We start from the raw sequence: 16,832 nt of genomic DNA, 5'->3' as shown, positions 1-16,832 counted from the left end.
GAAAGAAAGAAAAAATTGTTGAAATAAGTTAGTCAAATATCATAATTGAATCAGAAACAAGTAAACCCTTCTTCAGCTTCATTGGTACATACATCTCACATCAAAAATTTCTCACACAAAGCTAACATGAAAAGAATACAACACACTTGAAAAGAAAAAGAATAAAGCAAATAGGGGGTTGGGGGGCAAAAGGTTGATGGCATGCGTAGATACTATACTTTTATGATTTATAAGTTGCTCATTTATACTACTGTACACACACACATACAGTTATAGAAATGTTATTTGGGGAAAGGAGGATTTGAAAGTAGGGGTGGTGGAAAGGGAACTGTACCCCCATCATTTTATCTTCCCTGTACAAGGCCACTGAATACTTGGCTGTTCCCAGCAAGAGTTGCTTCCCACTCTACCGAGGACAAGAGGATCTGTGACAGGGATATCACCACTTGCTTCATGTCTGGCCGTAATATGGGATCCTCATCCAAGCATTGCTTCGCTAGCATGGCCATCTACACACACAAGAGATCATAGGTGAGTGACTAACAACTTCAATTCTACAATACCCACAAAAATAAATTTTGATTCTAGAATTGAAACAATTCTCAGCTTATTTATTTTGGTAGTGTGTTTTACTGTTGTAGCATTAAAAATTTAGGCTTTTGCAAGTGAGACATTCCAGTTAGAGCTTCTAGGTTCTATAGAATCAACGTTGTTGTGTCCTCAACGGTATAAATAAATAAATAAATAAAACTAAAGAAAATGAAGAGCAACTATGGTTATGTAACGTCGTCCAATAACATAGTGGCATGACTAGATTATTTTGTTCTTGAATTATTGCTTCTGTTCCCATTCCCCGTCACTTCTAACAACCTAGCCAACTCTCTCCAAAAGGATGTATAGGATACGCTTACATGTATCAACTTATCCAACCATGTACATGTTGATTTTCAGCTTTTGGTCATGAGACAGGCATTTTCCCATCTCAATGCTCTCATATTTTAGTTGTTCCCGGTGAGTGAAGCTCTGACTGGACTGGTAACCCAAAAGCTAGCTAGCAATCTTCACGGTCTACAGGGGCACAAGCCCAATTCACATGATTGAAAAAAAAAATGCAAAGTGGAATCACACAAAGATGATGCTTACCTTGTATACACAATCATGAGGATATAAGTCCATCAAATTTGGATCAATGCATTCTTTCAAGCTTGACATGCTCATTGAATTGGGGGAGTTTTTAAGTGCGGCTAACATCTGAAAATATGCCAACAATAAAAAAGCAATTAGATGATCTGCCAATTGTATATTGTGAGAATATTTGGCATAAGGATTAAGAATTGACACATCCATAACAAATGGTTAACCATTGAGAGCATTAGATAAATGCAGACATTGTTCTCACATGACAATGAACATACTTCTAACTACTCAATAAGTGGAAACCCAGTTTGCTACTATCAAAAACCCTAAATGTTGGACTTATGCATCCTTGGGAAACAGTAGTCGCAGCTCCAATAATTGGCATTGAGCATGTTCGGGAAAGCATCGTCTCGCGTATTCCCTCTCATCATTAAAGCATGTCTTTCCACTTAAGATCAGTTAATGAATAAATGAGTCAAGCAGCACTGGTTAAACATTTTATATGTGTACTTGCAACCCATAGTTCCAAGCAGAGAAAATTTCCAAGTGTAGTTAGAAATAAGAAGAGGAAAAGAATGTGTGAAAAGAGGGTTTTTACGTACAGAAAAAAAAAATAGAGATAAGAAATGTGAGTCAAGTAGGATTTCTTAAATATTGTAGAGAGGAACAATTGAATGACACCAGATTTGGGGAAAAATCTACATTCACTAGAAATGACAAGATTGCCTTCAGTACTGTCAACATTGTGCTATCATACAGATCAAGGAAGAAAGTGGTTGTAACTTACTCTAGTATCATCCCAAGTTAATGGAGAAAACACAATATCTTTACTACTTGAGATCTTATTGGACTTAACTGATTTAAACACAAAAAGGTGAAGATATCATCAATAAAGTGCCCTTTTCTCTTACTACAACCGAGTCTTTCATTGGGTCCACATCAGAAATTGAATCCCAATCTCACATGTAACAGAATAACCAGGCATTTCTCTAGAAGGAATAGATGTCAACCTTTAGTGGTAGTCAAATTGTTATAGATGCGTAGGTTTTTCAGAATTTGCATGTATCGTACATTAATTACAGTGGATCTTCGAACTCTTGGGAGGTTGCCAATCGATATCTGAAAAATTCATACATCATGAACCTAACCTAACCAAGACTTAGATATAACTAAAAATTAGGAATGAACACATTTGTCTTTTCTTTTCTTTTTCATAGGTAGGTAGTGTGGGTGTATAATTATGTTTGATGATGTGGACGAGTAATAGGCCTCCACATTACCACTAAGGCATGAGAAGGATGAGTCAAATAATACACGTGTTGTGACTTTAAAGTTAACAAATCTACTCGACTGAGGAATGGTTTTTAGCCGCTCCACGTGCCAATTCTCCTTATTCCTGAAGAAGACTCAGCCAGAGTGACATGTGACAAGACAGGAGCACTCGACTCTGTGCAGCCGAGTGATTCTTTCATTTAAGGAAAGATTACAGAGATAATAAGTGAATCAAATTGAATCGCAGCAAAAGTTTTCTAGTGATATTAGGATTCTAATCCCAATTATATACTTAGATCAATTAGTAATTGATTGCTATTAGAAAGAATTCCAATACAATACGAAATTAAAGAAGATGAATGGAGAAATCCTAATTCAGTTGGGATGCGGAAATATTTGCAAGGTTCTTGTGAAAGAAGTTACCGGTTGTAGATGGACTCTTAGAGTCTATAAATAATAGGTTCGAAACACAAGTAAAGGAATTTTTTGGATCGGCTTTGCAAGTCATTACACTTCTGGTTTTTGGCTAACTTGTTCATCAGAGGGTCTTGATCTGGAAAAACTTCCCAGCTTTGAGACTTTTTGCAGGAATTAGAAAGGATTTTTATTGAGATTCGAGTTTGGGGGTGAGGCAAATCTTTTTGCCTACAAGTAGGTTAGAGTTTAGACTAGTTCATAATCTTAGTATTAAAAAGTCAATGTCATCACTTATCAAAAGAAAAAAAAAAAAAAAAAGTTAATGTCATCATTAGAAGGAAAAAAGGTAATCCTTCACAATCTTTCTTTTTTTTCTTTATCTTCACAAGTCTTGGCAAATGAACAGAACAGAAGAATGCTTAAAAGGATATAAAAATTTCAAAAACGAGTGGTAACTGAAGAAAATTTTATGGATAACATTAGGTGCATTAAACGCGAAAATGAGAAAATCCTGGTAAATAATGAAGTTAGCGAAAAGTGGCATGCTTATTTTAGAAATTCTTAACGAAGACCACACAAGGGACATTAGACTAAGAGGAGATACGAAAGCACTCATAGTTCCTTAGATTTTGTGTTTCAAAAGTGAAGTATAGAAATCGATTGGAAGTATTGGATTGTCCTAACTAAGTTGTTCTATAGCTGAATATTAAAAAGAATTTGTATTAATGAAGGTAAGGTATTTAGTACCAATGTACTAGAATGGTAAGGTATTGTCGTACCAATGTAATAGAATAAAGAAAACGTACAAAGTTATACTAACTATCGAAGCATTATTTATATTTAAGAGCCAGACTATGACATTATGGGAAAGTGTAAAAGAACAAAGGATAAGACAAAACAACAAAGATATCAAAGAATAAATTTATTTTATGCAAGATAATCAATCATCGAGGCATCTTTCTATTAAGACAAATAAAGGAGTTTGGAGAAAAGAGGAGAAATCTCCATCTGTTTTTATTGACTTAGAGAAAATCTATGACAAAGAAACTAGAGAGTCAATTTAGTTGGTATGGGGAAAGGAATGTGTCCCAAATGCATGTATTGACACAACTAAGGATACATATGAGAGGCTTATGACTAGTTTGAGAACAAATGGCAAGGATAAAATTGAGCTCCCATCTACAATTGGTTTACATTAGAGATCAACTTTGAGTTCATATTTTTTTCTCTAATTATAGATAAAGTGACTAATATTCAATAGCACATCGATGGTGTAGTGCTAGTTGATGGTCCTAGAGAGGGAGACAACACAAAAATAGAACTCCGAAGAGTTGAGTGGGCACAAGGACATTATAATAAGTAAAAACAATACAGAGAACATGGAAATGCACCTTTCGTAATATAAAAATTGAGAGGTAAGAAACACACTGGAACGATCATTTTCATTAACTCAAATCTCTTATGCATAAGGATGGATAGATTGAGGAGAAGGATGCCCACAAAATTAGAGTTAGACAGTTAAAGATGTGTGCTTCTAGAGTGCTATGTGCCAGGTGCATCCCAACTAAAAGGAAAAGTTTTGAAGGCAGCAATATAAGAAACAATGCTTTATGGAGATTGTGGGGTCAGATTTCGGTGAAGGCTCTGATGGACTCTGCCTCACTGATCCGAAGTCACTCCTTTCACCTCCCTGCTAAGGTGTGGTACATGCCAAAAACTCTCCGACACTCAAGTTAAAGTTGTAGAAGAATAATTGATATTACTGGTTAGACTCTCAATCGACCAAAAGATCCTTAAGCATGTGCCCACTGTACTATTTATAGATCCTTCCTCTGAATCAGGGTTTCCCCTTCTCGCGGGAGTTGATCCCGGAGAATCCCCTAATTCTCAGGATCCTAAATGGAATAGGGATCTTTGGGATTGGACTTGCTATACTGGGGAGATCTCCGGGCTCGACGTTCGCATATCAAGATTGCGGATAATCTTTGACTAGGCCTACCCTGCTTGGCAAACTAGGTCTTGTTCAGTGTTGTGCTGCCCTTCTAGTCAGGTAAGGCGCTTTCTACCTTGTCCTGCCTTTCTGCTGGGCATCGCTACGTATGTTGATTTACACATGATACCACTTAACCGACTTGGACACATGTACGGTCTGGATGATTGTGCGTTTATTTCCCTCTACTTAACCAACTTGGACACTTGTACGGTCTAAATGATTGTGCGGTTATTTCCCTCTACAGAGATGAATGTCGAATGATCAAGAAGAAACATGTTAATAGATTGAGCGTAGCGGAGATGAAGATGCCAAGATGGATAAGTGGAAAGACTAAGAGAGAATATTTGAAATGAAGCCATTCGTGAAAATGTAGGTGATAAACTAAGATAAAGTCGATTGAGATGACTTGGTTACGTTCAATGAACAATGATTACAATTGTAGTTAGAAGGAATGTGCAAGTTGAAGATTCTAAAAGAACGGGGGGAAGGCTCAAAATAATGTTAATGGGGTAATGAAAGCAGATATGAATACAATTGTAGCAACAAAAGAGATGGCTCTAGACAAAATTGACTGGAGGAACGAGATTCATTTAACTGACTCCAAATCTTTGTGATAAGGCTTCAATGATGATGATCTTGTTTATAGACCAAGCCTACTACTTTTTCACAGCTTAATGAAGCATTAGATGAAGAATAGAAAGCAAAATAGTAGATTAGTTACGGATAGCTGTATTATCGATATTTGAGATATATCAAACTTTTCTTTCTCTAATGATTTCTCTCAGAACTACCGTTTCTTCATATTTCCTCAGTCATGCATTTCATGAGAAGCTTTCACCTTTCATATGCCTTTCGATTATCAAATCTCTATGGAAGAATGGATTCTGGAACACCCAACACACTCCAACATCCTCCCCGTCCTTTTTTTCCTTGTTTATTGTATGACACTGATGATTGTCAGAGAAAAAAAGGAAACAATTCCCATCTTGAAACTTAAACACATTAAGTAATCACAAAAGTTCAGTAATCATCACTGTCAAACTATTAATAGTGCTTTACAAGTGTAGGGTTCGCTAAAGTGATACCGGAAACCAATTATTGGATTCCCAACCTACTAAAGTTAAGTTTGTCTAGTAGATGATATTGCACGGTTCCTCATGAAAGTCATGACTGGAAGTTTCCACATATGAGTCATGCCATTTAATATTTTATATTTTATCTGTAACAAGCATTGATCAAATTATAGGAATACAGATAGCTTGACGATAAGCTGTAAGGTAGCAGTAGCAGTATTCATTTCACAGGAAACAGTGTCCATATATGCTCGATGTACAGTTTAGTAGCTCTATTAGAATGTGCAAAATAGGACTTACAATAGATGCCAATGAGCGTCTGTCAGGATTTTTCGGTACAATTCCTTCAGTTCGGGTGATTGCTTCTTTTCCTGATATTAGCTCAAAAAGAACAACACCAAAAGCATACACATCGCTTTTTGTTGTGGCAAGGCCATCGCTCAAGTATCTGTAAAGAACCACAGTGGTTAAAGTTGTGAATGGAAATGCAAGTTTGTTTAAACCACAATCACCTGCAGGTACTTTTGCTTACTCTGGAGCCAAATAACCAAAAGTTCCAACAACTCTTGTCGCAGACGCTTCTCCTTCACTAGTTTTGCCAACAAGTTTCGCTAGCCCAAAATCTGAAATCTACATATGAAAAACAAAGACAATTATATTAAATTAACTACCATTAAGAATACTAATAAAATTATCCAAACAGGCCACAAACCTTTGCTCTGAAGGCACTGTCAAGTAAGATGTTGCTTGTTTTGATGTCTCGGTGGACATAATGAGTTTTAGTGTGTTCGTGAATGTATTCTAAACCCCGTGCGGCATCAAGTGCAATTTGAACCCTCACGATCCAAGAAAGAGATGGAATACCTGAATGTCCAACGGGGTTGAGAAATGTTAAAATCGGTACATATACGCAGTATGCAACTCAAACATGCTAGACGTCCTCCAGTTGCTTCTTTAGTAAGCCATTTGAAGTTTTTCATTCTGTCATTAATAGGCAAAAATGAATGGTACAAGTATAGTGTTTCCACGTATAAAGCAAGTATATTCCAAAAAGTTTATAGAGTAACATTCACTTACAGATTTTATACTACACTCACATCAACAGAAATTTCTTTTGGATCTTTTTTTACCTCCTTTTTGGAGAGAGAAAGAAAGGGGGAGGGGGTTAGTATATTAGGATTAACTTATTTTTCTAACGACAACCATTCCAATCATGGTACTGGTATGGTAGGGTACTTTGACAAAGAAGAGCTCAAGCTTAGGTTTTCGGAGAATTCAGTAGTCATATTTAATAAAATCCTAATATTAACAACATATCATAGTTATTTACTTAAACCGGTAAACATTGGAAAAACATATCTCCGCCTTTAGAAAGAGAACAGATCCAAAACTAGTGAAGTTGCACAATAAAATTATTGAAGAAGTCATGCATGAAATTTTAGCACCCAAATCATGAAAATGTAGCCTTACCCTTGTTATGAGGATCATGCAGATGACTTCTAAGTGAACCCTTTTGGGCACATTCGTAAATAAGGAACATCTCCTCATCACTAGCCGCATAACCAATCAGTTCTACCTTGACAAATGTAAGACAAACTAAAGAGTCAAAGCTTTAAAATACTGAAACCAGGAGAATAACTTATAAAGAGCAATCAGTGCCACTACACAAGTACAAAGTGTAAGAGAATAGGATGCATCATATTATGATGTATGAGATACATTGTATCATTGTCAATGTATCTCATAATAAAAGGAAGGTTAAGGTTGTGATTGAGAATAAAATATTTAGCAATATCTATTAAGATATTCTACATTAGGAATTACAGATAATTAGTATATCTATATTAGGTTAGTTTCTATATCTTGGTTGACATAATCTCTATAAATGCCCTAGTAGGTTTTATGTAATGATCATCCAAGAATTCTCATTAGACTCCATTTTTAACATAAAGGGCTGTACCAAATTTGAATGATGAACTTTGCAAAGAACCTTCATCTCTGCCATGAATTCCTTAGTTTTTGTAGCAGTCATTCTTTTGATGGCAACCTCCTGAAAGGATTAAGAAAATGTCACTAATAGCATAGACAAGACCATCACTTTACATATGTACAGAATTAACCAGAAGAGTCAACATATATAAATTTGCAGACCTGGTCACGCAGAAGTCCATAATATACAGAACCATATGTCCCATGTCCAAGAAGATTAGAATCAGAGAAACAATCAGTTGAAGAAAGAATTTCTTGGTATGTGAAAACAACAGGCTTCTCCATGACAAATACATCAGTCCCCATAGCTGCAAGAAAATAAGATAAGAATACGAGATAAGACTTTAGAACCTTAAAAACAAAGAGAGAGAGAGAGAGAAGATAAAAAGGTATAAAAAAAAAAGATAACAGTAAAAAATAAGGTAAAGGCATGGACTAAAAGAGCTCAAAAGTAGCACAAATAAGATTCTCTCCATTACAAGAAAATGTCAGAAAAGCTATACAACAAATATATTGACAAATTTTTATAGGAAGTCAATGTTGAGATGCTGAAGTTGTGTATCGTACCAAGCATTTCCATAACAAGCATACATTCATTGCATCGCTCAATATAATGTTGCCTGATGATGGTAAACTTGGCCTAGGAACACTGAGCTTCTCAAAGTAAAGGCACATCCAATCCATGATGATTGGGGATAGCCAATCTGTCTAATGACAGAAGTAAGAGACATGATTTTCTCTTAGTCTAAAGAGGAGTGACAAAATCAGCATACGCGATCAATATCATAAGTCTTGCAAGTCAATGGCTCCACCATGCTAGTCTCTCACCACAGCATTATTTTTGGCAAGCTCTATGTCAGTAGAAACTATGTTTATTCCCTTTAGGATCATCAAAAGATGGCCCTAGGTTGTGCCAGAAAATTCCTATGGTATGGACTGGTCATGGTAAAGGGTTGGACTGGCACACCTTAAAAAATGTGCCAAGAACTTTCCTTTTTTTTTGCAGATGGAAACATCAAAGACTGAGGTCGGGCCTTTTCTCCGCACACACCCCTTTGACTCACAAAGTTCCTATTGCTTATGACTTGTCTTCAGAAAGCTATCCAAAAATATGCCCATTAGTTGATTTTGCCTCATCAGCCTAGGCCCACCATGCAGGCAAGGTGGGCTCCACATGTAAATACATTTTTCTCAATCCTTCTATGTCAAGCCTAGGCCATGATAGAGGGGCACTGTAACACTTTATAAGTGTCTTGTAAGGAAGAGGTGAGGGAGAAGAAAGGAGATGACCAATGCTTTGAAGAAAAATTCCTATTTCTTTTCAGTACAAGGGTAGTGGAGATTTATAGTCTGGAGACCAGCCATATTTTCCTTCCCTGATAATAAGTCGACTCGAGGGATCACTCATGTTGTGTGTTTGACCAGTTAAACGTCAAAGCCCAAACGTTTCCCTGTTCTTTTCTTCGACTGATAGGTATTGTTCATATATAATTTACTGCATTTTTCATATTACAGATCCATTTTAATCCAATAAAAAGAGCTACCAGTCTAAAATTATGTTGTGTAACTTATTTGTCAACATAGGGCAACGATAGGAACAAAAGTTTTGTAAAGTATAATAGGGCAATGATATTCCCACACCATTATATAATGAATATACGTCATTAGTGATTTTATTATAAAATCACAATAAGTGAATAGATGTTATAGTCATAAAACTTCATATGGTGTGATTTATAATAAAATCACTTAAGGTGTATATTCAAATTATAATAGTGTTGTAATATCACAACCCTTATAATAACTAGTATAGCTATAGCACACATAATTAGGTCTGCTATATGGAACACCACTAATGGACGGCTAAATTCAGACAATTTTACTCACCAAAAAATCAGAACAATTGCATTGCATAATGATAAAGGAATCTAATCATACTAGATTAAGGATTTAATAGCAATCACGTATATGACAGTACCCTGAGGAAAGCTAGATCATAATTAGGTTTACAGCTATGCATAGTTTGATACCTTTGGGAATATTTATTTTGCTATCGCTAGGTTCCCCATTAGTAGGCTTCCAGTCTCCAGACTTGCTACAGAGGGACCTTCCTGAGGCACACCAAAAACTTGTCCTCCCAAGAATGTGAAACTTGTGGGAGATCTTTCCATCAGGATCTTTAGCACGACTTCCTGGGACTTGGGCACGGGACTTGAATGAAATACAGACGATTATTGTTACAAAAATCAAAACAAGACCGGCCCCAAAGCCCCCTATAGTCCATCCATATGGAAACCGAGCCTTGTGATTTAGCTTACTTTCTGCAAAACAGGTAGCATGTAAGTCATTAAGTTTCTTAGTAGAGTAGTAGATTGTCCAACATAAAATGATTCAGAGAATGACAACAAAAAAGAAATCTATTTAATCTCCCAACACCATTATATCACCTAAACTGATGTTTATGGAAATTCAATGCTCATTTGTAGGATCTTTCTGAAAATCAGGAGTTTGCATTATACCACCAAGCCAAGTCTACATTTTTTTTCAAATAAGCCTCCCAAAAATACCTTAATGATCATCATCAACATAGAATCCTTAAACCAAAAATTTGAGCTCAGTTGAACAAATGTTGCTTCTCTATTCAATTCTGTCCAAAGTAGTGACCTCTGTTAATTCTAATAAGTCCACGTTCACTCTGTTAATTCTTGTTCCCAAAACTATTACGATCAATTAGGATAAATTATGAATCCTTTGTTTCATGGTGTCAATGCAATGATAATTTTCTAATGGAATATCTAAAGAAAATAGTAGGTCAACTGCACAAGAAAGAAAGAAAAAAGGCGGGGGGAACATTGAGAATCTGGCCTTCAAAGGGATATAACCATGTGGAATTATATAGAGAACCCCACTTTGTCTTTAATCAAGATCATGATGTTGATTTTGACACATCAAGATACACAAAATATGATCTTGCTTATGCCTCAGAGGGAAGTTTTGAGAGTTCTCCAAAACTATCAAGGTCGTAAACCTCACAGTATGTCTAGTTGCAATTGTCATTCTGCATTAAATTTTAAGACCATTGTATATAAATAAATCTGTAGAAGGAAAGACATTTCATCATTTGATAGATAAAGGAAGGGAACTTGTGTCCAATCCATAAATTTCCAACGATAATTGTCCAAAACCAACGAATTAACATATAAACAATCCATACCTGTAAAAGTCTCGGTAGATGGCTCAGGCTCAGGCACTGGAGCAGGAGAAATCTTCTCCATAGGATAAGGCTCACCAGGAACTACAAAAAGCAATGTTATTGCCAGAATTAGGGACGACCCATAGTGAAAACAATCATACCCAAATACTAGTAAGAAACTATTTCATTGCTAAGGGACAACCCATGGTGACTTATGCGAGACAAAGTTAGCAAATAATATAATGAGTAAAAAAAAATTGCTACCAACCAAAGGAAGATTGCATCTTGCACAACAGCACCCATACTTTTCAATTACCCATTAAAAATGTACAAATCATGCTAAAACAAGTTCTCAAACGGCACTAAATCCCAAGGAAACAAATGTTATATGTTCAGTACAAACTACTCTAACCTTGCTTCTCTTTCTAGGTACCAAAATGGTATTAAATACATTATTATATCTGCGAATATTACTAACCACCAACAACAATATCTTAATGCGTATTCATATATGGCATGCGTAGTTGGTGCAGAATGTAAGATCGGCTACCATATATTTCGAAAGCTTACATTGGCCATTAAAAACTTCATACAACGAACAGATTAATGGAGAAAATGTTCTAACTGTAGATGATACTAAATGAACGCCACATGGAAAGCATTGTGATGGACACATGGCATCTCTTTTCCCTCTCGGAGACCACACTACATACCCATTAGTGCAAAATCAACCAGTACAGCGAACAGCACATGCACAAGAATATATGTGCGATGGTTGGTGATAATTTGCAACGATATGGAGTGATAACGGTAGTGGAATAAAATGCACACAAGTAGGGCAATGAAAGATGGTGCTGATGGATAGTCAACGGTGGATTGGGCAATTATGCTTTCTCACTATGAAATTAACTTCCGTGACGGGTTAAATCAAATGACACAAGGAGCAATAAATCAACTCTAATACAAAACTGTGGAGAATAAAACATCTAGCCACACAAGTCTTGATGAGGCCGGAAAAGGGAAAATTCATTTTTTTTATAATCAAAATCAACTTTGTTTTTACATCAACCATAACTTGTATCTGTAGACTACTATTCCTAAGCCAGCCTTAAACCGCAATATGAACTCCCTAATTTAACCTAAATTAAGTTATGGTCTCCATAGAGCTTCCTAAATACACCCAACCCTACTAATGGAAGTTCTCAAGAATCTCGAAGGATACACCATCGGAACCTCTAGTTTATAAATCTAAAATCATAATTACTCCAGTTTCCCAAATAGAGGATTAATTAATCAATCAAATGCAGAACAAACTAACCTTAATTCAGCCTAATTCCCGAATAGAAACTTAATTAATAAACCAAATATAGAACAAAATTAAACCCGAATTCAGCAAATTCACAAATAGAACTTTAATTAATCAACCAAATGCAGAAAAAAACTAACCTGAATTCAGAGGAATGTAATAAAGAGCCCCCACAGATACATTATCCGAGTTAGCGATTCCATTAACCGATTCAATACTATCCATGCTAACCCCAAACCGACTCGCCAACGATTCGATCGTGTCCCCATCTTCCATCACATAACCCATCAAATAATTCCACAACCCACTCGAACAACCGCACATGAGATGCAACGACACCACAGCACCAGCACGTGCGGGCCGCGTCGAATTGGGCAAAAACGCGAGCCCATCATAAGCTTCCCTAATCACTTCGTACACCGATCCTTCGTTGCTCCTCACAGTAAATGTCGTGTTGGACAAATACTTATGAATCTGAGAAGCACAGGAACAATTCTTCCTGATGAAGAGATAATCACGACAGTTACCTTCGATTGTTACATCATCGGGAAGAACATCAAACATGCTTTGAATTACAGCCAAGGTTTGGTTCTGATTCGGCTTGAAGGCGACGAAGGAAGTGCAGACGCGAGTAGTCTCAGAGCAATTGAGTGGCGTAGGATAAGAAAACAGAGTGCGCAGGTTAAGAAAGAATAAAAATGGAATCAAAATAGACATCTGAAGAACCTTCATTGAAGAAATTTCTGCTAAAAATAGCGAAATAAGTATCATTTCGAGTGAATTTTAACTTCAAATTGAAGGAAATCTCGAGAAAGAAAGAAAGAAATCTCAGCTAAAATTGGCGGAGATCATATAAATAGAAGAAAGATTTTTAGTGGAAGAATTGAAGGAAAAGGTTCCGCTAAGTTTAGCGGAGATGTGACAGTAGGAAGGAAGAAAAGGGGGAGTACAGTAAAACGGTACTCCGTATTACTGTCTGGTGAGGCGGTTTGAAGGACATGAAAATAACCGGGAGATCTTTTCTGACTTTTAACTGACTAAAACACCCCTTCTTTTAACTGAAAACTAACTAAATGCCAAAGTTTAATAGGTATATTTCTTTTCAGCTTTAATTCATTTTGGCTTTTTCCTAGATTGACGAAAATAGCCTCAACATATGTTACGTATTTATAGACTCTCAGCATCGGTTTATGAAAAATTAAATGGAAAATTTCTTTTCAGGCTTTAATTTATTTTGTCTTTTTCTTAAATAGACGAAAATGACTTCAATGCATGTTATATACGTATACATGGGTTGGGTTGGGATGACAAGACAATATTCTACGCAATGTATTTTGTCTTATATGAATTAATAAAAAAAAATTAGAATAAATTAATTTTTTGTGTGGATGATCTCTATGATAAGGGGATAATCTTTGCAAAAAAATCAATTCAATCCGAAATTAGTAATCCCAATTTCAAGTTAAAGAATCATGGACTGTTCATTTTAACTAATAATTTGTAATCACTTTTCTATAGAGATCATCCTCTCACAACAAATCAGTCAATTTTGAAATTGTTTTGTCGTATAAGACAAAATGTTATCTATGAAACACTGTCTTATATATATATATATATATATATATATATATATATGAGTAATGATTTTCTGACGTTCCTCTAACATACGCCCCTGATGTGGGATGAATTAGAACGGTAGATCTTTTTTCATACATATATGTGTAGTTGTGTATCCTGATAAAAAAGATCTATTGTGTTTAGTTTATGTTATGTTGGGGGGTTAAGTCAAATGGGGCATTAGAAAATCACTGACTCTTTAATTATTTATAGATTTTATGATAAATGGATGGGGAAAATAATTTTCACTAAAAATGCAATTTTAAATTGTATAGTTTTTATTTTTATTTTTTAAATTCATTTTTTTGGATGATCATGTTTTAAAGGAATTCATGCTTCCTTACAAATGTGTGGTATTTTTTCTCTATCTCCGTCCTTACTATTAGTAGTTAGGATCTGAAAGAGATTGCTATTGGTGCCTACGGCAATCAAGCAATGAGTAGGATAATACTGATAGGAATCGACGCAAGGGAAAGAAGTCGTAATGATTCATCTCATCCAAAACTAAAAATTAATCATATTTTTTCACATTTTCCTTTATGCAATCAATTGATAGAATTCCTTATTAGATTATAATATTTTAAAGAAGTTCATATTTCCTTAAAAATGGAGTTTTTGCGACCATACAGTTCCTTAGTGCCGAGTATGATATGGTTCAAATGATCTAATAAAAAATACAAATCTTGATTAGTTCCCATATCATACTTGATTGGTTCAGTTAAGAATTTATGCAACCTCATAAACTAGATTCTTTTATTAAGGGGGTTGTTTGTCCTCTCAAACCTCACTCTTTAAATGTAGTGTAAAATTTATAATGTATACAAACTTTCATAAAATAACTATATATTTCTTCTTGGGCCATGATTTTCAAGACATCTCTATACTGATGAACCCCGAGTTGACATCATTCTAGTCTCTTTGACTTTCAAAATGGTGTAGTAGGTCAATTCCTAAATTGGTTTGAACCTTATATAATTTATTTTTTATTTTTATTATTGAATTTATTTTGTATATAAAATGTGATTTTCAGGTGTATGTTGCACATTTTGCCTCTTAAATTAAATTTCAATAATGGTGTGGAAAATTTCCCATCTCCTAATGTTATTCTCTCAGAATTAATCCTCACTCATAAATTAAAACTCAACTCTATTTTTGAGATTTTCCTAGATTCAATTGAGTGATAGAAATCTCTTCTCCACGGAATTTCATTTTCTCGAGGAATTCATATTCCCTCAAAAACTATTTTTCTTTGATTATGTAGATTGTAGACCCTTATTTTCATCAATTTCTTCCCTACTACAATGAGATATCAATTAACTCAGTTTTATACTTGTATTTTATGTGTATTATACTAGAAATAATCTTCATCTTGAAACATCAAACTTGCAAGATGTGGCATGGCATGTGATGTGTTCTAGATGTCGCACGTGACATGAAGGTGTGCCACTCCCAACTTAGTACAATTGTTTCGTGAGTTCTAGCGAGTGGTGTGTCGGGCAACAATATTGCATGTCTAAAGGGTAGTTTTGTCATATACATATATAATTTAAGACAATTAAGAAAATAAGAATATTTTTCTAATAATTAAAGATAATCAAAAGGGTATTTTGGGAAGTTCAATTTTACGTTTTTGCAGAAAGACTGGTTTCGGGAAACTGAAAACACAAATTGCGAGAGCTGAGACAGAGAACGACAGTTGGTGGGACATAAAAGAATTAAATATTGCGATTCTTAACTCTGCTGAGACCATAAAAATCGCCGATGAAATGCTAAATAACGAGGAATCATGTCATTCAAAGTACGGCGTTGACCTAATAGTTGACTTAATAATTAGTCATTAAACATAATAATAAAAGTATACTTAATATGACATACATCCATCTACTTAACTTACGACAGGAATCCTCACCGTTGGATTAGAAAATTGAAGCTATTGGATTGGGAGGGAGAAACATGGTACCTGGGATACTAGATCATTTCCATTGAAAATAAAATCATAGAAGATTTTCAAGTGAAAGTCTTGAATCGATTGTGATTTTGTTCAAGATTACAGATATGGTAGAACGATAAAATGATGAGTTGTGAAGCACAGAATCATTCTCGCTTCCACGTAATTAAGATGAGCAGTGAATCCAGCTATTAAATAGTGTTAGAATGTTGACACGCAACTTAATCAAATTTAATAACTATAAATTGTTGTAGACCGATAATGAAAGATTGAACTGTTGTTGAATCTTTATGAGCATTAGTTGCTCTAAGGTCCCACCAAAGAGATATTGGGAGATAAAAAACTTTATTAGATGATATAATTATTATTTATAGGATAAACTTTTCATGAGTCGGGTCACATTAAAAAAGTGAGTTAAAATTCTAAAGACGGAAAAAAAGAACTATACTCCACGAAGGTACTCAATGGCGTCAAGGACCATAATCGAATCAAAGGCTAATGATTTTTTGACTCGAGTATTTTCACTTGAACTGAAGTGGCAAGGGCATAGAATCATTGATTGGTGTCTTGTGTATCTTGAAGAAATTGATCAACAATTTTGTGCTCTTGTCAAGTTCGACAAAGTGAAAATACTCAAGTCTAGAAATCACCACTATAAATTGAAATGTTCATAATTGATCCTTCTTCTACTATCGTCATAGGTTTTTGAATCCCAAAGTTAAAGATGACATAGTTTCGGCAAAAGTAAAAATAAAAAGAGAATTATTTTGCTCACACAGAACTCACAGAAATTCAGGATCCACCAATCACTTGAACCCACGTGTATTAAATGTCATCCCTAATTTATAAAACTACCCTTGCTTGGTTGACGTGGCACTGACTAAAGA

The 16,832-nt window shown here is 35.2% G+C and overlaps 1 protein-coding gene across 1 annotated transcript; it reads right to left on the bottom strand.

The window, feature by feature from the left end:
- Positions 1-15: 15 nt before the first annotated feature.
- LYK3 (protein kinase family protein / peptidoglycan-binding LysM domain-containing protein) lies at positions 16-13,368 on the bottom strand. The gene is made up of 11 exons (XM_086452672.1): positions 12,521-13,368; positions 11,096-11,176; positions 9,912-10,202; positions 8,044-8,189; positions 7,853-7,942; positions 7,363-7,468; positions 6,605-6,756; positions 6,425-6,522; positions 6,193-6,340; positions 1,144-1,251; positions 16-509 (listed from the first exon to the last, which is right to left on the bottom strand). The coding sequence occupies exons 1-11, from the start codon at positions 13,149-13,151 to the stop codon at positions 345-347; spliced, it is 2,016 nt and encodes a 671-aa protein (XP_086308798.1). The 5' UTR covers positions 13,152-13,368; the 3' UTR covers positions 16-344.
- Between the last annotated feature and the right edge of the window lie 3,464 nt (positions 13,369-16,832).

This window comes from Akebia trifoliata, chromosome 8 (genome assembly GCF_017979445.1).
Source record: "Akebia trifoliata isolate Shusen 1 chromosome 8, ASM1797944v1, whole genome shotgun sequence".
In the NCBI taxonomy this organism is placed as follows: domain Eukaryota; kingdom Viridiplantae; phylum Streptophyta; class Magnoliopsida; order Ranunculales; family Lardizabalaceae; genus Akebia; species Akebia trifoliata.
This window is presented reverse-complemented; position numbering and strand designations above follow the sequence as displayed.

Excerpts from the sequence above, each read along its gene's own strand:
- LYK3 (XM_086452672.1), bottom strand. The coding sequence starts at position 13,151 with ATGATACTTATTTCGCTATTTTTAGCAGAAATTTCTTCAATGAAGGTT. Across the intron at positions 11,177-12,520 it reads TTACATTCCTCTGAATTCAG|TTCCTGGTGAGCCTTATCCT; the intron begins GTTAGTTTTTTT and ends TGCTTTTTGTAG. Across the intron at positions 8,190-9,911 it reads CAAAATAAATATTCCCAAAG|CTATGGGGACTGATGTATTT; the intron begins GTATCAAACTAT and ends ATTTTCTTGCAG.